The 27067-nt window shown below is 35.9% G+C and overlaps 2 protein-coding genes across 3 annotated transcripts in view; one reads left to right on the top strand and one right to left on the bottom strand.

The window, feature by feature from the left end:
• Positions 1–22790, top strand: part of LOC135685720 (midasin) — a 75390-nt gene extending 52600 nt beyond the window's left edge. The window contains exons 68-95 of one of the 2 annotated variants that reach the window (XM_089112772.1): positions 3–144; positions 1357–1409; positions 1826–1916; positions 2039–2138; positions 2866–2965; positions 3965–4080; positions 4380–4482; positions 4774–4959; positions 6117–6208; positions 7325–7417; positions 8080–8213; positions 8703–8816; positions 9322–9641; positions 10086–10220; positions 10958–11315; positions 11530–11772; positions 12870–13078; positions 13389–13433; positions 14376–14594; positions 14937–15059; positions 15501–15722; positions 16611–16799; positions 17596–17798; positions 18215–18389; positions 19343–19416; positions 20064–20178; positions 20451–20585; positions 21969–22790. In XM_089112772.1, coding sequence (XP_088968898.1) covers positions 3–144; positions 1357–1409; positions 1826–1916; positions 2039–2138; positions 2866–2965; positions 3965–4080; positions 4380–4482; positions 4774–4959; positions 6117–6208; positions 7325–7417; positions 8080–8213; positions 8703–8816; positions 9322–9641; positions 10086–10220; positions 10958–11315; positions 11530–11772; positions 12870–13078; positions 13389–13433; positions 14376–14594; positions 14937–15059; positions 15501–15722; positions 16611–16799; positions 17596–17798; positions 18215–18389; positions 19343–19416; positions 20064–20178; positions 20451–20585; positions 21969–22232 — 4353 coding nt within the window. In that variant the 3' untranslated portion in view covers positions 22233–22790. The remainder of the gene's footprint in view (positions 1–2; positions 145–1356; positions 1410–1825; positions 1917–2038; positions 2139–2865; positions 2966–3964; positions 4081–4379; positions 4483–4773; positions 4960–6116; positions 6209–7324; positions 7418–8079; positions 8214–8702; positions 8817–9321; positions 9642–10085; positions 10221–10957; positions 11316–11529; positions 11773–12869; positions 13079–13388; positions 13434–14375; positions 14595–14936; positions 15060–15500; positions 15723–16610; positions 16800–17595; positions 17799–18214; positions 18390–19342; positions 19417–20063; positions 20179–20450; positions 20586–21968) is intronic. The other variant, XM_089112773.1, reaches the window with a different exon arrangement.
• Positions 22791–23875: 1085 nt separating this feature from the next.
• Positions 23876–26236, bottom strand: LOC135685723 (potassium voltage-gated channel subfamily A member 4-like). The gene has a single exon (XM_065201769.2). It carries the CDS (start codon positions 25840–25842, stop codon positions 24541–24543), a length of 1302 nt encoding a protein of 433 aa, XP_065057841.2. The 5' UTR covers positions 25843–26236; the 3' UTR covers positions 23876–24540.
• Positions 26237–27067: the final 831 nt, after the last annotated feature.

Here is a 27067-nt window from a genome sequence, read left to right on the forward strand (position 1 = left end):
AGAATGGTGTTGAAGGTATTTCGGTTAAGAATGAATGGCTGAATTGTTCTGTGTCGCTGAGCCGAAGGTTCCAGAAGAAATGTGGAAGGTACTTAAAAGATGCCAAACATCAGTTAATGATCGAATTGCTGGATGAATTTACGGGTAAAATATTTTTTGTCATAGACAATTCTTACATATTTTGCCTATAAGATTATTAGACGGGGATTTAATCGCTAGGATGCTATGAATCGAGGATCTAACACTAGGTTTTTCATAAGAGCACGATTTATATTGGATTTTTCTTAATCTCTCATACCCATCGTTGATTTTGGCAATCGCTCCAACCGATCTCTCTTTCAATGCAAACTTTTTAAAAAGCTCATACCTCCCTATGAGTAAAGCCTATGATCAATTTTTGTGCTTTTTAAGGATTTTTCTCGAAATTTAAAGGATATTTGTCAAAAGCGAACAAGATTTTCCTGGAATATAATAAAGACTATTTTTTAAGGACGCGCTTTAGATGGTAGATCCTTTCATTTAGGCGTATTTGATCAAAAAAGAAAAGAAAACCTAACAGAGGTCATCCGTAGTCTCTTTTCTGATAACATCTTATAGATTTGTTTGGTAAATTATCTGCAAAGTTGTTATGCCCTTCGTGTTAGATGCCTAATACATTTTGTTTTTAACTGCCAGTGCTTTGAAGGAAATTGTGAGTTATTAAACATTGCTAAAACATTGTTTGGTTTTAAGAACATTTTCAGAATTAGCAGGGGGCGCTGGGAAGCTAAGATTCTTAATCTCCGAACACCGGCTTCCGTGGTCCTGAGTACCGTATTTTATCTGAGATGAAAACTTTTCTTTTACAAGCATTCTGTTTATGAACGCCATTGACCCTTCTAAAAAGTCTCCTCTTGTGAAGTAAAATGAAGCCAAATTGTTAATTCGTTAAGTGCAAGTTCATTATCTTCGTTAAAGTTACAATAATGTCATGAGCAGAATATTGGTATCTAGCGCCATCGGTCGTTTCTAGGACTTACACGACTGAGAGGCTGTTAAACGACGCCTTCAGTTGGAACGAGCTGTTTTAATTCTCCAGTGCCTTTTGATGTTTCTCATCTCGTTAGAAGTAGCATCTGCTCTTTTTAGATATCTTGAATTTTTAAGGCTGTTACATGATTAACAGTCTCTTAGCAATTTATAGAAACAATGGAATTCTATTCTAAGCTTTATATAACATTAAACAAAGTTCGAAACTGTCTCGCTCTCTCTCAAATGCATTATAGTTCAAGACTCTCTTAAATGTATTATAGTTTAATTATAAGACTTGTTGCTACCTTTTTTTAAATGTTTTGTCGTCCGACTTTTCTTTGTCAGGGGATGTCATCACAAATGTCAAAGAACTGCAGTCCATCGAAATTCTAAGCTTGGCAAGTGATTTCGTTTAATATTTTCCCTTAATGCGTTAATTGCACCAGTTATATTGGTAGTACGAGGTAGGGGAGTGGATTTACAGATGTTTTTAGAGGGTGAAGGGCCAGAAAATTCAAACAGACAGCAAGTCAATTGTGATTTTTAAAAGTTAGTCTTTACTTACAGAACCTAGACTTTGGTCATTTTCTTTGTGAATTTCCATTCTCAATATCAGCACTATGTTATGCATTTCTCTGACGTAAATAAGCTTTAAGATTTATGACTTAGATTTTCTGATCACTCTCAATTTCCGACTTGTTCCAGGAACTTCAAAAATTTGGGGGTGTGACACCCCAAACCTCCAACCCTCTCCCTCCAATTTACGTGCCTGGTATGAGGGTTTATGTTAATATCATTTCGAATACTGTCTTAGCCTGCAGAAAAACGTGCAGCTGCAAGGAAACATTTGGACCTAAGGAAACGAAAAGCTCTGGCAACACTTTTCAAGATACTGACCAACATGGGTAACTAGCTTTCAATGCTCTTTGTTTTTTTCTCGCATCATTTTGTTTCCATACCCTGGTGGCTAGCATTCATATCCTGTTAATATTTCTTCATCGTAATTTTCAAATTTGGTTTTTTCAAGGACTATCTTACCGCAAAGGCCTAGCCATCGCATCGAATGAAGACTCAGAGCTCCATATAATGTCGCCTGTTTTGGATTTCGATAACCGAAACATGCAAAGGTATATTTTATGCAGACGCACAAAATGCTTTCTTTTTAGTTGTTCCGCGATTCGTGTGTTTACTGGTTAGTTGAAGTAAAGCAAATCTGTCATTCGTATTTGCTTATTTCTAGCAAAATATTGGTCTGAAATCGTACTTTATTCTGCTTTTAGCGTTTCCTACCTTGGGGTGTAACTAGCAAGTTTTCGAAAATTTCTCTTTACTTTTCAAAATTTACTTCGTAACAGATTATCTTCAGTTTAAAATTAGAGTATGGAAGTAGCAAAAGGAACCGCCAGTCTCACGTAGAGATCGTATATATCTTGGGGAAAGTTCTACTTGCGTTTCCTATAAATAATTATCATGTGGAGATCTCATATTTGGATATCCATCTCTTACCAAGTATATACCAAAATTAGCCCTTTGATAACTATGTTGTATTCGCTATTGAAAGGCAACTGACAATGCACATAGCGTAATATTTTGCTTGTTTATGAATTATCTCTATCAATCGGCCTTGTTTATGATTCGCATATAATTTATATTAGGTTTATGCTATAAGTTTGTACGTAGGTGTTGAAATGACGTCACAATTCATTTCCACATGTTTCCTGGTACCCTTCTGACACTTTATACCAAAAAATGAACTTATCAATCTATTTTTGTTTCATGAGTATTTCTTAAATATTTCCTTATAATTATTTATTTATCATTCTTTATTATACGCTTCTTTTAAATATCTTGCAGCGAGCATCTGTCTAGCCTCAATCGATCTTGCTATGACTACTACTTTAGATGCCTCGCTCGGCAATCAGCTCTTTCTCAAGCACTAAGAACACCGTCAAAGGTATTTGGAAAAGATCTGTTCAATTTTGACTTCCTTCAAAACACCTTATTTTGGAATAGCGTTCATAATGCTCGTAGTGGTTTTGTTGTGTTTGGAATTTGGCCATACCTCAAAGAACAGGCTCCTTAAAAGTAATATTCGTTGGTTGAGGTTTAAAACCAAAACCAATCATATGTCAATTTTCAAATCCTGAGAATAAAGATTGGCACTTACTTGAGCTATCGTTAGAATGAAATTGTGGTATTGTATGCCACGTTTTAGACGTATTCTAAGATGTAGCAATGCTTTTTAACACCATGTCGTAAATTTTCTGAGATTTTATTGCCCTTTTGATTAGCCAGCTTTTTGTTTAAAAGAAGAATCACATATAACTTATTTATGTGACCTGTCTTGCTTTTTTCCTGTTTGACAGAATCTTTTCAGAAGCGGACAAACCCGTTCTTTTAAACTGGCCTAGCAATAAAATAATGTTTTCGTTCTTTGTATAGCAGCAATAAAACTGCTCAAAAGATACCAGAGAATTAAGTTACTGGCAATAAAATAAATTACTAAGGAATCTGGTAATTTCACCATCGTCTGCTTTGGATAAACAATGTGTCAAGGATCAGGAGTCAAGGATATATATGAGAAGAGATAGTAAACCTTTGAGCTTGTATGTAAGCAGCTTAACCTCTGTTTGTAGCGTCAAGGTTTGCCTTATTCGTTCATAGTCTTCTGCAAGGGAAAATGGCAACAAAACAATGAGCCAATAAACCTGCTGAGTGTAAAGTATTCAGGTAGTCTTGTACAGAGCCTCTGAATTATCAGGTTTTAGGGTTTTTGTATTGCATTTATATAGTGGCACAATTCAAATAATTCTGGTTTGGGTATTTTTTAACCTTTTTGTGCATTGCTGAATTGCAACGCCCTTTTTTCAGTCTTTGACGTTTTTCGTACATTTTAAAAAAACATTAACACTTTGAAGCATTGTTACTTTTCATGCATTAAAAAACCTTTTAGGAACTCAATGCTCAAGACATCGCAAGATGCAGAGGATTTGCAGATCATTTGCACGCAGTTGTCCAGAATCAAAGACAAAATCTAGCCTCTCTGATAAAGAATTATAAGATTATAAGGTAAGGGGTTTCACAGCTCTCATTCCCAGGGTACCCTATACCAAAGTAAACGTTTTTGGTGTATTTCACACCTACAGCCTACTTTCTCCTGAACCCTGATACAACAAGTATGTTTTGAATTGGCCCCTTTGAGATTTTTAAGGACCGTTAGAAAATGTTAAAGTTCGATATTTTGATGCATATTTTGTTTTCATATTTTAAGTGTCCTTGAATGTCACTGGTGAACAAATTTTGATTTCCAACTCCAAACCTCTAGTTAAAAAGTCAAGTTTTTCATTTATGATCTCTTTAATTGACAGATGTAAATCAAATAATTTAGACGAGCTCTTGAACGCAAATGTTGAGAACACAAGCTTGAGTGCAAAGTCTGTTCCACCACAGACCGTTGCTTTCTGCTCTCTGGTGAGTGTTTTTTCTGCATTGTTCTGCAAATTCTTACGTTCTGCTAAGACATTTCGCTAAATTGAAGACAGAACAATTGATTCATTGACGGTATTTTAGAATCGTTTTTCTACTTAAAATGTGCCAAAGGCTCATTTTGGGCCTCTAACTTTGTTTTATAATTCTTATTTAGCTTAATCTTCAAAAGCGTTTAGACATCTATTTGAGTTGAATTGAGTCTAGTTTCCTGCAACATACAATGAACTGATCTTGAAGCACAAGTTCTTATGATTTCATTGCCTTTGTTAATAGATGAAGCTGAAAGATCTTCTTGACTTAACAATTTATGTGATGAAACAGTTCAGTTTGCTTGTCAAGTGTTGTCCAAGTGACAACGCGTATGAGGCTGTTTGCCTTCTTCCTGAAGATGAACTGGCGCCCATCAGCAAACCTACCCTTTGTGTTGAGAAAAGATCTGAAGTGCTTCAGGCCATTGAGGTATTGTCTCGTTTTGTTTACATGTTATGAATGGTAACAAATCACTGAAAATTTTTCTTAAAGCAACAAACCTCTATGGTGTTTTGACAGTTTGTTACTGCACATCATGATTCTGATGCAGGTTTCTTTAAGCAATGGCTGACATATAAAAACGGCAAAGGTGGGGGGGGGGGGGAGAACCTGGGTTGTCTCAAAACAGGTTTTATTCTATATAAGTTATAGATGTATGTAATTGATATCATATCCAGCTTATAGGCCTAAACGCTCACTGGGATATAATCAAAGAAAAATCTGTGTATTGTCCGCTTTTATTCTTCGATCCACGAGCAATTGCTGTTTATAGCTTGTAGTTTTTTTGCATAGTCTGAACTGGATTTTGTATAAAATATTTCCTGCAGTTATTGTCTCTGGTGGGTTTTCTGCGTCGAACATCGTCTTTTATGAATCACTGATATTATTGTTGTCTTAAAATGAATATGCCCATTATGCCAATCCACATACATCCTCTACATCACAGCTCTTTACAGCTCCTGATGTACAGCTCTGCATGAACAGCTCTGCAGTATGGCATCGAGTACTATATTACGGTTGCCAGCATTAGTTTTTTAAATATAGTTTATGTGGTATTCGAAAAATATGCCCTAAAAGCGTATATATAGCATTTTGAAATAATTCCAACCCGGGTATGATTATATTGATTTCATCAAAAGGGTCATTAGAAAGTAGAGATAAATTCGTAAAGTAAAGATCAAGTAGAGTATATCTCTAAGGACTTACAATACAGAGAACAATATCTTGATGATATCATTTAAAAGGACTTATTGCGACCCACCTGTGTTTTAGTGACTTATTATTTAGATCGAATTTTCCTAGTTTAAGACAATACGATAATAACCAAAATTTTCGTTTCTGCTTGATCAATTCTTATTCATGACAGTTCCTGTTGAACTAGGCCGTACATTGATGTTTTTGTGTCATATACTAGTTAGATTTGATTTTGCTGTGTATGGATGTTTCCTCTGCTATGACGATTGTTACAGATCAAAGATTAAAATCTTGATTGCAGATTACTAGGTATTATGGATATCCTACCCTCTTTTATGCTATGCTGACTTGTTTTCGGGTGGCTTAAGAAACCATCTTTATTGTTTCCGCAGCGAATCTTGGAAAGCAGTCTGTCAAAAAAATCAGACATCGATGAAATCTTTAACAAGATTCTAGAAGATAATTCCTCGTATCTCTTTTCCCGGTAAGCTGTTTTTTAAACGCAGCTTTTTGATGGTCCAAACTGCCTAACAAGATTGTTGACTTCAGAGTTAATTATGCAATAGTGAATCCGGACAGCAAATCAGGCAAAATGGATTAGTAAATCCAATGTTTGAGGGACTTCTCTTTACCCTTGTAAAACCGCTCCCGATCTCTGCGCTTTTCAGTAATCCAGTACTTTCACATCTCTGTTATTTATATTTTGCCCAAAATAAAACCTTTGGATCAAAATTTAGCACCTGTTGTCTAGGCTTAAACTTAGTAGTTGTTTATAAATAGCTGACATTCGATCGCTGCCCCTTCCCAGTGCAGAGTTGAAAATATTTTTTGGGTGGTAAGACGTGACTGTGTTGCAACGGAGCAGAGAGGATAAGAAGTGTGACCACTGTGATCTTGCAATGCTTCGCTTGCTAGAAGTTTTTTGATCGATTACTCTGATACACTGTTGGAATTATCCCAAGATTTCATTTTTACGTGACTTTGTTTTAATATTATCATCAAAACTTAAGGAGAAGACTTTTAGACTTTCTGTTATTTCCTGCTGTAGAAAGTTCAATGAAAGATTTGAAGTTCAAAATAACATTGATTTAATACCCGACGTACTAAATTTGTATTAAGGTTTTAATGCTTCTAAAGAAATACGATTAGCCCTCTAACTCTAGCGTATAAATAGCACATTGCAGATATCAAAACATGTAGATGTATGTGAAACCGTCATAAGGTATTTATGGTGATCTGCATTTGACCTAGGAATTCCCAAATCCTTGGTGATCGAATGGCTTAATGATTGTGTTTGTAGACATCTTTTTGATCGGAAGGTACAGCAAAATCATGCAACAAAATGTTTGTCTGATGCGTGTTAAATGTAGTATGGTTCCATTCTACCGTGCACCCTACAGTTTTTATTCTGCTAAAGTTTGTTTCACATTGTACAGTCAACGCCCTATACCTCTGCTGTACCCTTATGTAAAGTGCCTCTCGTCTGTTGGTAGATCTTACTTTTTTATCTAGGAATAACTTCATTCATTGCGTAAATTCAGCATTTTATGGTGCATCGATTAATTGATTCTTTTAATTGCAAATTGTTATTTTCATTCAGCCAACAATACAATCTTCTTGAGAATACAATCGAGATGTTATGGAAGAATTGTGACCACTTCGCTGAGATCGAACAGGCTTTCTTGGCACCAAGGTTGCAATTTACTCTCCGTATTTCACTTTTGCAATCTTTGACAAGAAAAAATTATATCTCACGTTTCTAAACATTTACAGTTATGTCAATGCAGCCTTATTATCAGATTATGTTATCCTCATACTTTGTGTGAAGGTTTCAAATAATTTTTGCTCACCTGTTGTGTCAATTTATTATGCAATGTTTACGTTGCAATCGGGCACTTTCATGTCGATAATAGTTAGTCCAAAAAGTAGCCATTTATGTTTATATTATTTGGTTAAGTTAAGGCCCATGATACTCAGTGTCTCTTTATTCGCTTGTGTTATGTCTTCTGTGTTGCCAATATCTGCTTTTCGATAAAAGATAATTTTAATCTTGCTTAGTATTCAAAGGCTGTGAAGAGGTGGAGTCCAGGTGAAAATTTGGGCACGCAAAACTAGGAGCATGAAAAAAATTTAACCAATATAAATGACTCATTTCTGTACACAAAGCACAAAACTATACGTAGACCTTCTGTTTGGCTGCCAGAAGAAAGTCACCCTACGACTTGTGGGAAAAGGAATTTTTTATATGCATAATATGTACGGGATTGCATTTAATGTTACCAGATTTATTTTTAACGCCGTTTCTTTAGATATTGATACTTGCCACACATTGATGCAACGCTTTTACTTATGCAGGGAGGATCCAGAGACAAGTATGGCACGCAGTGTATACTTGTTGCGAGTTAAAACGCATTCCATTCTGCAAGAATGCAAAACGGATCTCTCTTCTGTCTATCGTACTGAAGCTGAACCACCTTCAAACATTCCAGGTAAAGAATAAAACTTAATAGTTGCAAGACCAATACTAGAGTATTTTTCTTCTAAGAACTTTATGTTTGATTTTTACAGATATTTGATTTCTACCACTGACAAAGAAATCTTTAATTTGGAATAGTTATAAGCATGAATTGATCATAGAAGAAAGGCAACTCACAATTCCTTTGATAAGTTGGTATAGAGAAGAATGAAAAAAGGAATAGATCCTTGAGGAGGTCCGCATTTAGATGTTGCGTTTTTGTTTCTTTTCCCATTGGTCAAGACAGCAAAAAATCGTGTTTAATCTTGAAGTATTAAATAGTGTTCTGTAAAGAATCAAAATACTACTTTTTGTTTTTTTCTTGGATCCAGGATTTGAGAAGCAAAGAATTTGTATTTATTTCTCTTATGAAATGTAAATGTGAAATTATGTCTTGAATTTTTCCCGATGTATTTCATATTTGAATTTTCTTGAATTTTCTTAATACATATCATTTTTACAGACCTTGGCCAATCGGTTGAGCATCTTTTCAAGGGCATCTTGACATGCGTCCAGGAGTTATTAACTCTCGAAAAGCCCGTCAATAATAAAGAGGAAAATGAAGAAAATATAAAAGGTTGTTTGAGATATTTTCTCTTTGAGTTGATATTATGGTCTGTGTCTTTTTTTGTTACTGGTTCCTTTGCTGTGATTCATTACGGTCTCACGATTGAAGTGGCATTGGAACACAATTAATGTTTGCGTTGTTTTACTTTGTTTGAGAGTGATAGGATGACGTCACATATACAAAGTGAAAGCATACAATACAAAAAGTAAAATCCAGCACGGTATTTGATGCAACGATGAATTAATTTGAAGATTAAGCCATGTTTTAACAGGCAGAATATAAATGTGACTTGGCAATGCTTTTTTTCAATTAGAGAACATTTCGAGCAGAAAAGTAGGCAGAATGTAATATTCAAATTTCGTCACGAAAAAAATGAGGTGAAAATTGAAAACCAAATAAAATTTTGCCAGTCACACTATCTGCTCGGAGGTTGGATTGGGCCCTAAAACTACCCGAAAAGCGTGACTTCATATCCCCCATTTCGGATACTTTGATAATTGTTTTTGTCATGCAGATGAAGTTGACGATGAATTGGAGGAGCTTGATATATCTGAAGGACACATAATACCAAGTCTTGAGAAGGATTTCTTCAATGAAATTAATAAGCTTAGGACTTCATCAGTTTCCATGAATTTGGCATTAATGTTTCAAGCTGCAAAAGAGTTCTTTGACAACAAAGAAGAAAACGGTAGTGAGCTTCGGTTAATCTATCCGGTTATCGACCAGTATTCTAGGATGACGGAATACTTCTTGGAAAAGTTGCTTCATTTGCACAGAACTACATGCAAACTGCTCTTTGTTTTGTCTGGTATTTTCACGGACCTTGCCACGCGCGTAAGTTTAACTTTTGTTCAAAATTGATGAAATAGTTTCGCTTCTAGCTTCTAGATCTCTTGATAAAACTTAACCTGTTTGGTCGTAAAGAAAATTTTTATGATAAGTGTTTTGTCAACAATTAATTATAGGGTGACCTAGTTACCAAAATTTCTGTTTAAGTATGGGGTGGGTTAACAAGGCTGTTTTCAACACGGGATAGAGAATGGAGCAGGCATGATGCGGATTTAAAGGCGGTTATTGTCAGGAACAAAGCAAAACAACGACAAAAATCCAACGTCGTGTGATAAAATGTGTAACTGAATTTAATTTATACTAATAATTTGCCCAAATAAATTGTTATGTGAAGTTTTAATGTTTTCAACAAGCTTTGAAGCCATATTTTATTTTTCTGTTAATATTTCATTGCTAGTAGCTTTATTTTAGATTCATTTTTTCATTTAGGGGTTTTGCTTACCCCCTGATGAAGTCGAATCTTCCGGTGAAGGTGCTACTCAATTTGAAGACATTCAGGGCGGTGGTATCGGAGAAGGTGAAGGAATGAAAGATGTCAGCGAGCAAATTGAAGATGAAAGTCAGGTGGGATGACAATTTATCCTGCTGTTCTATTAGCTTCCTTTTTTATACGTAATTTCTCAGTACTTCTAATGAAAATTAAATGTCTCCATTTTGGGTAAGTCGGTCAGCAATTGAAAATACCTATCCAATCACGGTCCTAGTACAACATTTTAGTGTAGGTGATGTTTACAATATTTTACAATTCGTAATGTCAACAGGTCCTGGCCTAATACAATAGAATAAACAAGAATTTGAAGAAACACCCTACGCTTGATTTCAAAACCGGAGAGAGGGACGGGAGAAGAGAACAGCGTGGAAACAGCACGATAATCCCGACCCAAAACAATTAAATACACCCGTCTGAGTCAACGGACCCACACTTTCGTGCAGAAGCCCAAACTACAGAACTCCGTCTTCTCTATTATTCCCAATGGCATCAAAGAACCACATAAGGACTTAAATACCAAATTGAAGCATAAAAATTGACACCCAAATGAGAATAATACAAATAAGCTAAAATAAGAACCCCTAGCGAAATCTAACTCTACAACATCCCTCGTGAAATAAACTCTGGTGAAATTTTATTTGGTCAGCATTGAGTCGAACTATGAGGCATTTGATACTCCATGAAAGATGCATCCAAATCTTTTATGTCCACATTATTCTTTAGAGCCGTGTTAATAAAGTCTTGCCAGTATTTTTCTTCCTTTCGATTAGAAAAATACATAGTATATTTTACATAGTGTATTTATCTTTAGCTGGAAGGGGCTCAGCAAGAAGGCAAAGAGAAAGAGGACAAACCAGAACAAGATCGAAACATTCCAAACGAAGAGCATGGCATCGAAATGTCAGATGACTTTGATGCTCGCCTTCATGATGTTGATCCGGATGAAGAAGGAAAGGAATCGGATTCTGACGAAGAACCGGAACAAGAGGAAGAGCAACCGGATGAAAAGATGGGACAACTGGAAGGAATGGAGGAGGAGCGGTTTGATGAGAAATTTTGGGGTGATTCTGATGACGAAGAAGAAAATGATCCCACAGATGAAAATGACAAGGGACCAGGGGCTGAGGGGCAGGCCGAGTCAGAGCTCGTGGCTAAAGACGAGCATGACGGTAAGTGTAGTTGAATTGGCATTGATTGTGATGGAGTGATTAAATCATTGTCGATCTTTTTGTGATTAATATGATTCGATGATTATTTTTTATCTTGCCTGGTTCAAAGCTATTAAAAACATATAACTACATTAAACAGTTAATTTTTTTGTGAATATTTCTTTGTATGAATGTAGAAGAGAACTAAGATTTATGGTTAAGCCTTATTCGACAGGTCAACAAAAAGGAGAGGAAAAAGAAAGGAAACGGGAGGAAAAGGAAGAAGTTTCGGAAGAAATAAACGAACTTTCTCAAGATGAGATGAACGATGATGAGAAGCTGGATGATGCTGAAAATGAGAAAAACCAAAACAATGAGAAAGGCGAACAGGAAACTGAAGGAGAAGATATCCCAGACAATTTAGAGTTTGATGATAATGACATTGGTGAAGAAGAGATGGAGAATGAGCAAACAAAAGGTGATTGTTCTTTTGAACTCCGAATCATATTTCTTCTTGTAATAATTGGGCCAGCTGTAAAGGGATCAGCAAGGCTGTTATTTTTCTATAGTAATATCTTGGTATGGAACAATGATATAAAGATATTTCGTAAAGCAGCATGAGAGATAAGATTTAGGGATAAATCAATTTCTTGAAATTATGATTTAAAGCTGGAAAGAGGCTGATACTTCTAAATTGATTTATTTTTTAGTCACTGCTTATGATCTCTAAGGTCGTCAAAGGACATTAGAAAAACCAGAAATCACAAAGAGCTTTTTATCCTCTTAGATCCAAGAATGAATATGTGCTTTTTCGTGTTTTTTATTTTCTTGCAATTAAAACCTGTTTCGAAATGTTTAGATCGGTGAATTCTGCCATTTGATAAAGTATTTTGAGTTATATTTTACATTGTTGCAGTATTAAATATTAAACAATCTTTTGGTGGTACAAAACTTGAAAATGGCTTCGAAAAAAGCAAACATTTAGTAAACTAAAGCTTTTCGTCTGACACTCTTCAGAGTTTAAAACGTCAGAACATAGATCGAAAACTCTACGCTAGGCAATATATATACCCAGTTATATTTATACTCGATATATATACCCATATATATATTCGATGGGTATATATATTTCCTGGGGTAGAGTTTTCGATCTATGTTCTGACGTTTTGAACTCTGAAGAGTGTCAGACGAAAAGCTTTAGTTTACTAAATGTTTGCTTTTTTCAAAGCCATACTAAATATTAGGAATACAGGCTTGTTTTTCAAAGCTAACTAATCAAGAAATCTGCTCACATAAAGAAATCTTTCATAGAAAAGTGAAAATTTGCAGAACCAATTTCAATTAATTTACTTATTTTGATAGTGTAAAGCCTCTATGTTAGTTTGATTTATAAAGTATTACATGTTGCCACTGTGGTGGAGCACAGACCAGTCTCCTTTTCACATAATTCCCCACTCCAGCCTCCTGTCTGTGGTACCGTCTTGTTCTTGTATCTGTTCTTTCAAACTGTATTTGGGACTTTTAGAAGATGTGTAATTGGTTATTACTTCACTTTTTGTTATGTTTTTTATTAAGAAAATGAAGAAGGCTCACCTGATGAACTCAAGTCTGAGGAAGAAAACGGTGCTGCTGACGAAAATGATCCAGATAGCAACGAAAAGGAAGAAAAGGATGAGAATATTGAAGAGGAGATAAATGAGACGGAGAAAGATAGAATGGAAGGAGCTGAGAAAGAAAATGAGGATATTGTTGAAGATAAAGGGAAAGTTGGAGAAGATGCAATGGTAATATTTATGATTATCGGGTTTTATTGCCACATATTAGATTCATAACCATAGAAGTCTGGGAGACGAGGGGGTGAAGCTCCTACTTGAGAGCTAGTGAATTTTTAAGGTTTTTTGCCATTCTGGAGAGATCGGCTGGAAGAAGTCAACAAACAGTCCACTTTTTTCTCACCATGAGTACTCTTGCCTTGGCTGCCCTACTTTATCGAGCAGATATCCAGTGACAATGTGATTTAGAAGTTCTAACAGCTCATGTTATAACCTAAATGCGTCATCGTTGATTCTTCTGATATCGCTTCTCATTATTCAGGATGATAATGAAGATCGTGAGGAACCAGATGGAAATGCAGATGAGGTAACAGATAAATCCTTTCAAACCAGCTCTATGTGATGACATTTGAATTTTATAGCAACGCGACCCCCTGATGTAATGCTTAATATAAAATAAATATGCTCAAAGATAGGCAAGGGTTGTCCAGTAAAAAACTTAAAAAACTAAGAAACATATTTCTGGTGGTCGTTCACATTTAGTATTGTGATCCACATCTAAATGTTGACTCTTTTATGTATTAAAATAATGCGGTACGATATCCTTGTCGATTCTGGCTTTGTTATCACTGTGCATCTGATTGTGTATCAAGCTAGCCTGCGTGCAGCCTCTACTGTTAATGCGGAGGAAGACGGAGGGGAGGAGGATCTCCCCAGCGCAAATCAGTGAAATTTTGCGCTTTTTCCTCCTCCCCTCCATCTAACAATAGAGGCTGCACGCAGGCTAGTGTCAAGCTGGATGAAGGATGCGCTCGAAATTCTGAGGTTGGCTGCATGGGCGGGGCATTATATACCTTATGAACCTATTTCTAGAGCGGGTTGAAACTTGTGACAGGAAGATATCTCATATCAGAGCTTAATAAGATATGCTCAGGACAGTGACCTCGATACTACGAGGAGGCTCGTAGAACTCCAATCGAATCCAATTTTTATTTCTACTTCTGGTATCAGCTTTTTGTTTGTCTGCACATGTTGATGTTGAAAAAAATTACTTTTTGTACAGAATACGGGTCGTTAAGATACGTACTAAAGGTCTATGCTGCACCTTTTTATTCTTTGCCATATTCATCAGCGTCATGTGATGTGTTATTGTACCGTATCTATTTTGAATTGGTTTTATACGAAAGGGGCGTGTTGCCATCAAATTTTGCCGCTACCTGAAGTAATTAACGGAAATTGCCTTGTTTTATAACCCCTAAATTCTCTCTCAGTGAGAATTTCTTTAAACTTTCATTTATTATTTTCACAGCACGATGTTATGGCTGAGCAATCTGAGAATCAACAACACGGCTCGAACGCACCTGATGCCGATCTTAATGAAGCTACTGCCCAGATCGAGAATGAACTGGATGACCAACAACAACAACAGCGAGAAAATCAAGGACATGGCTCAAGTCAGATGGAGGCTGGCGATGGCCATTCAGGAATATCCTCGTTCAGGGAAAATCAGACTTCAAATGAGAAAAAGGTCGAGACATACTTTTTAATAATGTGACGTTTTTGGGCAAGATGAGTCATCCAAAATAACGATGATTATGCTAGCACGTGCTCGAAACGTTGTTTTTTTAACAATCAACCTATTATATTTTCACTTTGGTACTAAATTTATTTGCTAACTATATTATTGTTACGTTTTGGCAATGAATGTAGGTTTCAGCTAAAGAATCTTGATTAGAACAATTTTCTTGTTCACATTTCTTTCTATTCCTTTAATGTAGTCTGTCTATCGAGGCAGGAATTTTCTTCAGTTAGTGAAAAGAAATTTCACCCTTATCGATTTTTGAAATATATTTGTCTCTTCCACAAGCAGAATAGGAAAAAGGACTATAATAAATCACGGCAAGACCGATCTCTTGCTGATGATGTTGAACAGAGGCTCAAAAGACTGAAGACAGAAGATCTAAAAGAGAACCAAGCCAGAGAAGACGAAACGGTTTATTACTTTGAATGTTGTTTTTATTTGTGTTTTTTCCTTGATGGCAATATCATCATAAATGACTCTGTATAATATCTTATTTGACTCCATTTGCAAGACATAGACATAGATTTGAGATGTATGAATCTTGAACTGGCTTTGAATCAGCAATCAAATTTCTGCTTGTTTTTTTCAATACCATCTTAAATTTTGTACCACAAAATATTGTTCGAATGCTGAAGTGAATTTACAGCCGTTTTTTAATAACTTACTTTGTTTATTTCTTTTCTTTAATAGCTATTTTAATTATTCTGTAACTGAATATTTTGTTCGAAACATTGTTTGCTGAGCGTCAGGTTTGCAATTTGAAGCACAAAGAATGTTTTCATTTTTTCTTTTTAAGATTTTACTTTGATAGATATTTGTCGGTATCATTTATAACCGTTGCACATTATTTAGGACAATGCTGAAAAACAAACGTCAGATTTGTACGAGCACGTCCGAGGTGGTGACCATTATGACGCCCAGACCCTTGATGCTGCAACTGCTGAGCAAACTCAAAGCCAGTCCAACATGGAAAAGCCACAAGAAGAATCCGATGTAGAAATGAATGAAGAAGAAGCTAAAGATGAAGAAACAGCTGTGGAACAAGATTTTGAAATTGCTGAAAGTGATAATTTGGTAAGATGTGTTATAAGACAAATGCTCTATAGAAATAAGATATAACTTTCAAGCCAACAAGATCTTTGGCTGAAAGTTTTCAGTGAAATTGTTTACACAATGTTGAAGATGCGAGTCTTTGACCTGGAATTTAGATTTTAATAAAACAATCGATAATAGGACTAGACAGAAGAAAGAATCAATGCAACATGGACAGAGAATAAAAGGGAATAAAAGAAAGAGGTGCAGGTTTAATGAAGCCTCTTCTCATTATATAAAAATTCGGAAATTATGAAGGCATTTTGTAATTATTTTAAATTTAAAGCCGAAACCGAGTCATACTTTTCTGTCTTTATGATTTTGAGATAAATTTGAAGACAAATTGCTTTCATGGAATTACTGCTTCAGGTTTTATGAACACTAGGCTGGAGCGTTTTGTAAAATATTTGTCCATTTACTTGGGTAATATTTTTCAACAAAGCAATTGTATTGCGATAACAGAGCCAGAGAAGAGACTGTCTTGGCGAAATTTTCTTTATTACGTTTCGTCACTATACGTGACTGACTAAATGAACAAAGAATGCATATATTTGTAAGAAAGTGGTCTAAAATATAATGTGCTTAATAGCCATGAACTAACCAATGTACGAGGAGAGAGAATGGCCTATGATATTGTGAAGACTTATGCTGTGTATGACGCATGAGGATACCACAATGGTATGAGAGAATAGATCAGAATGAAAATGGATAGCTGAAGTAGAAAGTTTCCTAAATATTGCAATGTCTAAAGTCATCACTAAGTATTTTAATTTACTAATCTATTTTCCCCCCACTTTTTTCTAATTGGCTCTGTGTACCTCAAGTAATTACGTGAGTATTACCGCATGCATTTCATGTTCATTTTCGAAGCAGCAGAGTAAGAAGTCAAAAAGCTCGAAAGATCAACCCGTGTTGGATGACAATTTCGACGACGAGGAGTTCAATAAAGAAGTTTCTACAGAGGAGCCAATGGTTGCCGAAGGGATCGACATTCGCAGGATCGATAGTGCTTTTTTTACTTCAAGAGAAGCTCTGACTAAAACTTTTGATGTTGCTTTGGTAGGTTCAGCCAGTCTTTTCCGCAGTTTATGCACTTTGTTAAAATGGCGCGAAAAGACGACTGGTCGACGCGTCATATTTTATTTTCCAACTGTACTATGCTGTACTGTCCTTCATGTATGTACACCGTTTGTAACAGGGCAGGATTCTCTCCTTCATGTATGTAAGTCATTTGTAACAGGGCAGGATTCATCTGGAAAGGCCTTAAAATTTCCAACTTTTTTGGTACTATTTTGAAAAATCTATTTCAAAGCTTCCTAATATTTCCTAACCCAAGCAATGGAAACAAGATCACTCTTATACAGGAAAATAATTTTCTTACGAGACTTTGTTCCATACAAGTCACATATTTTTGTCCCATCACTCTGAAAGTCATGTTGAATGGCGTCCTTCAGTGGTACATTTGCCAGTAAACTTAATTTATTTAACTTACATGAGACAACATCGCTCGGTGGTATCGTATTGATTTAGCACGACCATGTAATGTCACAACCACAAAAGGTTAAAGTTATTTTCGATCATAGGATGCACCTAACTTCCCATAAGCTATTTCAGTACCAAACTTAATTTTTGCAAACATTTAAACTCTCACTATATATAGTTTGCCCTTATACTTAACAGCCAAGTATTTATGAAATGAATGGTTTTCAATGAATAAAATAATTTGAATTTTCGCTTCTTCCATGTCAATAGCACTATCCAATTATGGATTTATTAATAACTGTATGTTTTAATAACTTTAGAACTTTATGTAAATACTTTTTTCCCAATTTGATCAAACATTTTTTATTTTTAGTTCGAACTCGATAGTGATACACTGCGTAAGGAACTTGAGGAGAACCTTGCTTCTCAGAGAAACATTTCATCTCAGGCTGCCGAATCAAACAGCGAGGCTGTTGAAAGATGGCGCAAATACGAAACGCTGACATCACCTTTAGCGCAGCAGCTTTGTGAGCAGTTGCGTCTTGTGCTCGAACCAACAATGGCTAGTAAACTAAAGTGAGTCGTTGAGTTTCTTTTCTTTTGAATTCATTCATTTTTGGAAATATGTTTATTATGTTCATTCAGAAAACGCGTCTTTGCCTTTGTTTGTTTGTTCAGGATTTATCTGAAACTATAAGACTAAGAAAAAAAATATGAAAGATAGGCCATTCAAATGAACACGCTCCCGTAGTCATTGAATACAAACACTTCATAGCATGTCATATCATGATTATTTTTTTGAAAAGCAATCGATGCTAAAATACAAAAATGAAATAGACTTTCGAATGAAGAAGAGAAAAGTGTCTTCCTAATATGGTCCTCTGTTGTGCTGACTAATTCTAGACTTGTTCATAGACAGTGAATACAGAGCCTCCGTTTCATGCAATTAGTTGGTTGTTCTCTGTATACCTGATGTCTTTCTTTTTCTCCAGGGGTGACTATCGAACGGGAAAGAGGCTGAACATGCGAAAGGTAATTTCTTATATTGCAAGTCAATTCAGGAAAGACAAAATTTGGCTGAGACGGACGAAAAAGAGCCGGAGGCAGTATCAGATCTTAGTTGCTGTCGACGATTCATCGAGCATGGGAGACAATCATTCTAAACAGGTTGGCTTGAGATTCATTTCGTTTCTCCTCAATTATTCTCGCCTCGATTTTCACACGGTACCATCGGTGGCGGCCCCAGTGACCAAAGTAGTGCAACATTTTTCTAAACATTTTAAACCTGTCAGTCAGCATTGAAAATTACATTCCCGTGCAAAATACCTTATTTTCACAAACTTCTTTATCAATTTTCTTTTGTATGCGTTATTTGAAAATCTATTCATCATAAGAAATTTTTCTCTCCCTCTTTTATCTAAGCGGTCATCATTTTGCAAGAAAAATCAATTTGTTTGTCCTGAGAATTTGAGCGCGTAGCTGCAGCTGTTGGGGCGAAAATCTGGAGAGCGTTATATCTTTCTCATCGATATCGGCCGAGAAAAATTGTCAAAACATAATTTGCAGCTTGAATCATGATTGATTGATTTATTTCCGAAATCGTCTAGACCATATGAGAGAATAGTTTCTATACAACTCCTGTGAAGTCTTGGAGTCTTGGATTGGAATTCCCAAACCCACCTACACCCCGACCTATGTAGAGCTACTGCAAAAGAGCAAAAGCATTTTAGCACATTTAATCTGGGCTTATTTTTTTTAAGTACGAGTTGCCAAGTTCGAGATGGGAGTCTCTAGAAAAGAAACATTTATATGTATTAGCTAAATTGCCATTATATCGAGAGCTAGAGAGATGAACGATTCACTTAGGCTTTCCCTTTTTGTTCACAATAGTGACTCTCAGGTAAATGGGACAGGCCAGCAAATAGCACATTTTGTACCTTATTCGCCCATAACGATGTTTTTATCTTTTTTCCACTAAAAATGATCCATTAAAGAGACTATTTTATAATAAAAGATGCTGTCGACCAAAAAAATGATCCTTCACCCCTGATATTCTTCCTTTTTCAACCTTCACAATCCGGACCCCAACTCTATTATCTGACAAAATTTCTTTTTTGCAGCTTGCATTTGAATCTTTAGCTGTCATTAGCAACGCTCTGACGTGGCTTGAGGCGGGTGAACTTGCAGTATGCAGGTAAATATCATGAATACTTAGTAGCTCTTTGTGGAAGAAAACAAAAGTTTAGCATAATTATTTGGAATATGAATGAAGGGCTGTCAACGAGTAACACAGTTGACCCTCCGAAGATCTGACCTCTCTAGGACCAGATTTTTGTCTGCTGTAGGGAGTAATAGTTCATTGAAGATAAAATGTATGAGGCTATATATGCAAGAAAAAAATTTTGGGACTTATTTGATGTGGTCTTTATTCTAGTTTTAATTGACATTAAGTTGTATATTAAATTTAGGTGTGTTCTTAGAGCTTGCAAACATCTCACATAGGTGTGTTCTTAGAGCTGTTTTATGACTGGATAAATGTGTATTTATGTTTAAGTACAAGTACAAAAGGAGTAGCAAAATACCTTTTTGTGTTCATCAAAATATGCAAGATTCTTTTAATGATTTTGTGAAAAAAATATCAGCATTTTGAGAATCAATAATTTATACTTGTGTCATTTGTAGTGTCGTTGTTTCGTTAGGATGCAATTTCTGTGTTGTAATTTTGAAGCGGATACACAGTGTGAGATCTTTCCAAACTAGTATGCAGTGCTAGTAACCTATATAAATGCAGTAAGGATCGTTGATGATCAAAAATCATACTTCAGATACTTTTTCTTCTAGCTTTGGTGAGTCAACCAAGTTGCTGCATTCATTCAAGGAATCTTTCAACGAAGATGCTGGGGCACACATCTTGCGTGATTTTACTTTTGAGCAAAAGAAAACACTTATTGCAAAGGTAATCTACCTTTAATGTACTTATTTTGCAAAAGTGGACAGGTATACTTTTTGTTTATACTTGAGGGTCAGATTTGCTGTTTGATATCTGGTAAGATATCTTGTTCAATCAATCAAGTCGAACTTCTCTGTCTGTAATGATCTTGTCTTTATAATGTTTTTCTTTCTCAAAGAAATGCTATTTAACGATTTAGCTTGGATATTTGCACAGGTATTCAAATCTGTGCATGTGAAATTTTACTTGAAAATTATAAAAATAACTTTGCATTTCAGATGTTAGATACATGCACGGCTTTCATGTCAAAGGAAAGAACTAATGTTTTAAGAGGATCAGCCAATCGAATCGACACCTCGCAATTGCTACTCATTGTATCGGATGGACGAGGGATATTTCTCGAGGGTAAAGAGGTACGGGTGTATAGCAATTTTATATTCTTAGTTTTGTCACCAACAATATCAACAGTGTCACCAACTTAAAAGCAATCAAAATATACTTTAGCCATCTGTCAACCACACAGATGCTTCTTGATTGGCCAATAGTTGTTTGACAGATAGGTTAAGCCACTTTAGCGTTTGTTGATTGCCTTTAAGTAATTGAACAGGAATCCTGTCTCTATGCCCAGCAGTAAATTCTATGTTTTGCAAACCCTCCCATTTCAGTTAAAAGCACTTTGTCCCGACGAATCTCGATGGTAAATTTCGTCGGAAAGGTTCTCTTGAAATGTAAATAATATAAAATGAAAGCAAAATTTGGTATCGAAACTTTCCTGTCTATATTTTAGCCTTATCAACTCAAATTCAAAAGCTTAACACTGGCTGATATCTTAACATATATGTTTATACTTTGAAAGCATGGTTTTCTTCTTCCCATATTAAGTCTGTTTTACCCTAATTACATCTTTAGCTGGGGGCTCAAGTCAAGTAAGTCTACACTTCCTGTTTGGTCAGACCTTTTAAAACGACATTGGCTTCGTTCAGATATAAAGCATTGTCTGTTAATATTCTTGAGAAACGAGAATGCTTTGGCATCACTAGTTTGATGCTTGATAGTCTGGGTCAATTAATACAAAATTACGTTTTTTCGTGTGATGATCGATTCAGTCGAAATCATAAACGAGTTGATCAGAGTTAGTCATCATAATGTTAATCTAGAGGTAGACGACATATCAATGTGGTGGCCATCTTAATGAAGCCGAATGTTTATATACCAGTGTTGATGCAAAATTGCACATTTTCAATTTTTGTTTTAATTAGTACGTGGATACAAACCAAACTAGAGGCAGAATTTTGTGATCTTTCAGATTCTTTGAACAGTAGCGGTGAGACAGGGATTTTAATTGTTTTGGTTTTCCAGTTCAATCGAACGCAGAATGCGACAGTTGTGTTTTAAAATAGTTTTCTGTTTCTTCTCCTCTTTGAAACATTTCTATTGTATTTTTGTGGTTATCATATGGATTATTAAAAATTTTGCATTTCCATTTCACTATTTATACCTCTTTGCTTTGTTTTTCGGGCTTCGATGCTTCGTTCTTTCATTCATCAAAGTTGTTGTCTGTCATGGAATTTTTAACCTTCGTCAAGGTATTCGTGTCTGCAACTCACAGATTCCTATTTAAATACAAATCCCCTATTAGTCATGAAATATCCATAAGACCAATCCATAAATTTCGACCTCGATTCAGTTTCAGCGGTCCAAGTCTCCCTTTCAACAATAAATTTCATGACACCTTTTAGCGTTGCTCTAACAGACCTGATTCTGAACCAAATTGATCATTCCATCTCATATTCTAGGCTGTTGAGCGTTCAGTCAGACGTGCAAGAGAGGCTGGTGTATTCATTGTATTTATCATACTGGACAATCCATCAAACCGAGACTCGATACTTGATATCCGAATACCAATTTTCAAATCTGGTGGCGGTTTTCCAGAGATCAAGTCATATATTGAAGAGTTTCCTTTCCCCTTTTATATGATTCTCAGGGATATAAACTCTCTTCCCGTTGTGCTTAGCGACGCTTTAAGACAGTGGTTTGAGTTAGTTATCAGTGCAACATAGCATGTTCTTTTTTGTGTTAACGACTGGAGACTCATAAAACTCCTTTGTCGATGATATTCCAGTAATTTTTTTAAAAGCTTATTTTGCCTTAAGCAAGGTCCTCTAATTCGAGCAACTAGCTTTTAGTCTTATTTCACATCACGAGCAATGCATATTTCAATGTTATTCTTTCAGTGTTAGTAAGCAAGGCCATTAACTCTTGATCATGAATTCTAAAGCACATGATGCAATAATACATGACTTTACCACCGAATCTTCTAGTGCAAAATGTCATAAAGGCAAAGACTTGTAATTGGTATGCTCGTTTGAACATTCCTCCTTAGGTTGCATCCAGACTATCCAGACTAATCGCGCCCGGGTTAGTTAAGTAAGATTGAATCTAGATGACATTTTTTGTGTAAAAAGACGTTTAAAATGATGTCTGTTCTTATGAAATTTCCCTAGTTATGCTTGTAAGACAAACCTTCAGACGAAAGAACTTTTTTCTTGTCAAAGCGATTAATATATAATGCATTTTTGAGAATATTTTGATATTTTTCATTAAAGCTAGCAATCACAGTTTCGTATTGTCTTCATCATCTCTAAAATATCTTGTCTTGAAAGCAAAAGATCCGATTCAAATGATTTTGCTGTAAGGTCGTTGAAAACTCCAAAGGAAATGGCCAAATTGAATTTTAAATTCACTGTGAAATATGTTACTTCTCACGAGTGTACAATTTGATAAAGCCATTAAAAAAGTAATTAGAGATATCATCTGCAAACAGAGATAGAAGGATCATTTGAAGATATGCAAATCTCCTACATGCTGCTAATCACCATTCAATTATTTTTGCGGCAGATTTGGCTTAAATAATAATTGCTTATTTGTTTGCTTGGTCAGGAGTGTTTTTCTGATGTAGGCGTAACTTGCAGATGTTTCCATTTGGTTTCAGTCATTTAGGCTTGTACTCAAGAAGAATATTTGATGATCTCATTTTGAATCGATTCTCCACTCCTGTCTTACTGTCACCTAAAGAGTTTCGTTTTTACTCCTCTATTTGTGTTTCTATCCTTAAGACAGTGATTTTTTTCTTGTCGAAGAGAGAAAACAATATGTATATTATTTTTTTATAAGAAACAAAGAATGAAGTTGAGTGCTCCAGTTTGTGATCATTTTTAGAAATTTTATAGCTCACTGTATCTTAAGAGTTTCTAAGTTATACTTACCTTTTTACTGCTGAGAAATTTCAAATAGAAACTTGCTGGGGTAGGATTTTCGCAACTGCTTACAGCGAGAGTCAACAATGTTTCTATTGGCTTGAAACATCCGTAACATTTCTGTCAAGAGATTCTCTTCCGTTCTGATGCTGTACAAAGATGTGAAAAGTATATTTTTACTTTCTGTGTATAAATTTTTATTCCAACCAGCAAATTATGTTGATGGAATTTCCGGAAAATTCGAAGTTCTGGGATTTTTTCCACTTTAGTTGTTATCTCAATTGTTTTACTCAAGTACTGAAGTATCTTAGCTTGTTCTGATTGCCCAGTAGTCGTTTCTTATAACGAGCTTTTTGTAAAAATTGCGTGGGTCTTCCAGAAACCTATTCACACCACTTTGATGCATTTGAAGAGCTTGCACGATTGCAGAATTAGCATTACATATATATAAAAACACTATCTCCTTGCTTTCATTTTTAACAGACAATTGTACATTTATTTGGTCATTTCTTTGTTATTTTTGCAATCGTAGTAAGTTAACAATATTACCATAAATTGTAATGATTCATGGAAAATACCTCGGGGACAACTGCACAATAAAAATGCAATTCGAACCTTCAAAAGGGGAGGGAAGGACGAGCCAGAGATCAAGCCATTAGTTAAGGATCAGTCCAGTTTTTTCATTATGTGCTGGAGAAAATACTTACTTTTAAGGAAAAAGTTATACACGCCATTGTTATAAGGAAACTAAGGTCGGGGTCAGTAAGTACTCCGTTAATTTTTTCTTGATTTTAAAAAGTTTCTTAAAATTTCTCTAACTCCAAACTTCTAGATTGCTACTTTAAGGAAAGAAAAATGACATACCAAAGCAAAGCATAACCGAATATAGAAAAGAACACTTATTATGTTGCAAAGAACTCTTTTTTCTATCATCTATCTCAACTGAATCAGAGGCAGATATCTAATCTTCTAAAAGAAGTATTTTTGAGCGGTTTCGTTGGGTTGAGGGTGATCAGTAGTATTGTTCTTTGATTACTTAATCATCTCACTGATGTACTGCCAAGCATTTCCGTAAACTCTTCTGCCTTTTTAAATATTAAGTTTTTACATACTATAGATTTGATATGCCTGAATGAGCTCTATCCCTCCTTACGTCTACTCCTCCAGTAGTCATGTTCATGTCGCGACCAATGGATAAAGAGAACGTTCGAGTGTACGTAAACATATACTTCCCGCCTATGGAAACCAAAGGTACAGTGAGGGTTACTGCTCCAATTATCGCCACCCAAGACCCTGCGATCTTCCCAGATAGGGTTATAGGAACAATGTCTCCATAACCAAGGCATACCATTGTCTGTAAAGCCCACCACATTGACTCTGGTATGCTTGTAAACTGTGTGTCCGGAGATCCTTGCTCGGCAAAGTACGTTATGCTGGCAAACAAAACACAGGCAACCAGAATGCATTGCGCAAGTACCAAGAAATCTTGAAAGCAGTTCCGTATGATGCTAATTACGGCATCTAAGGTTCGCGAGTGTTTCGAGAGGCGAAACATTCTCAAGACACGGACTGTTCGCAATACACGTAGAAAATCTAGCTTGGCATACTGTTTTTCTAAGTCAAACGAGAATTTCATGAAATACGGAAAAATTGCTAATATGTCAATGATATTGGTTGCAGAGATAAAGAATCGTAGCACACTTGGGCTGAAAAATATTCGCAAAACAAAATCGGTTGCAAAAAATACGTGGAACACCATTTCTGACGTCATAAATGCCTTCAAAACTCGTCCTGATCTATTCTTGGACTTTAGGTCTCTTTGTACTTCAGGTACAGTCAAGGCAAACTCAATGGATAACGATATAATTATGAGAGCAAATGTCACTATCGAGTAGACCTTCGCTCCAGTAGACGATTCGGGGTTCTCAAAAAACTGCCATGCCTTTGATTTGAAGGTATTTTGAAAGTATTCCACAACCTTTTTCCTTGGACCCTCTGGCTGTGTCCTGAGCTTAGCTATTCTATCTTCGTGGATTCCAAAGAAGCGACATTCTTCTTCGAACAGTTCCAATGATAACCAAATGGGTTTGGCTAAGATTCCGTTTGATTGGTAATAAAACAGGATGCTCTCGAATGCCTCGATATTTCTGTCAAAGATAAGCTCGTTGCGATGTATATCAAGATATTTTGATCTCGCTGCTACAGATCCTAGCAAAGTTTCAGGAAATCTCGATAGTGTGGAGAAGCATGTTTCGTATATGGTACCGCGGACGTTTATAAAAACCCGACCGTCTTTTTGCATGTTGATTACTTCAAGCTTGCCATCAAGATGAATCATTTTTGCTTCCCATCCTTTATGTTTCCCAGAAATATTGCTTCTGTTGCTATTTGTTTGTTTGAAGTTTTTCCACATGAACTCTCGTCTCCCTTACATTCTAATAACCCAGACAACGACGTCACTGTTGCGAGTTTACCTGCTTTCTCCCTGCTGTATCACTGAGGTGGGAACCAACAGCATATGGTAGCTATCGCTAAATCGCTTTTTTTTCTGTAAACAAACTCAGTAGAATTCGACTTCTTCAATGCCATTTACGTCGTTACTTAGAGAAACATAAAATGCTCATTGGCTCGCCATGGAGATTTGCTCCCTAAGCCGTTGTAGCGGGCACTGTGCTCTTGAATTCAAGGGCTGAATCAGCTTAGGTTGACCTTCTTTAACGATCCTTAATTCCTATTTATTATTCATAAATGACAGTGATTTTCGGTTGAAATTGAATATCTTGCTAGAGTGATCGGGCTTTAGGATCAGTAGCCTAGAACTGGAAAGAAAAAAGTTGCGGTAGTACGCACTGTTTCAGGGCTGTTGCTAAGGAGATCAATGAACAGTGATATTCTTATGATCCAAGCTGAAAGCAGGTGTACGGAGCTTAAGTTCCATTTAAGCCTGTTTTATGATATGATACAGCATAATTTTATATTTCGTACCAGTATATTGTATAGCATAAATAGATTGAGCAGGGGTGTATGATATAATATGATATCTTATTTTGTCCATAATCAGCGAATCCAACACATTAAGATCCGTAATGGCTTTTTATACCCTGGCGCGTTATGTGAGTCCCATCCCTGATTTTGTTCCTTTCATTTTGAGAAGAATTCTATAAAGAGGTTGTATCATGAATAGACTTCAATCCTTTCTTACCTGCTCAGGCCTTCAATTTTGACAATTTTGAATTCTGTTGCTTGTCGAAAATTATTTTTTGATACTTGTAATATATATGATTTTTTTCTTTGACTTTTACCGTCGCTGTTATTTCCTTGTAATCGCCTTTTATTTCCTTTTCCGCTTCATACGACCTTGGAGCATTCTCTTGCATCTACTCTATAGTTCTTCAGAAGGTTTCCAAGTTTTGGAAAATAATACCTGTGAGATTTCATGAATGCAGCTAGTGAGCAATGGAACTGGGGTCCAGGGTTGGGGGCAGAAGAAATCCGAATTTCAGTAGATCCGGAGTGCTCAAATGGTCTAAAACTAGACCATTCAGAATGCCTAAACATTTGTTCATTTCACATTTAAAACATTCCAGAAAACACAGAGAACAGGCTTTAAACATAACAACAACCAATCGAAGCAACGA

Source organism: Rhopilema esculentum, chromosome 15 (assembly GCF_057945365.1).
Source record: "Rhopilema esculentum isolate cy_ngs chromosome 15, ASM5794536v1, whole genome shotgun sequence".
Lineage (NCBI taxonomy): Eukaryota > Metazoa > Cnidaria > Scyphozoa > Rhizostomeae > Rhizostomatidae > Rhopilema > Rhopilema esculentum.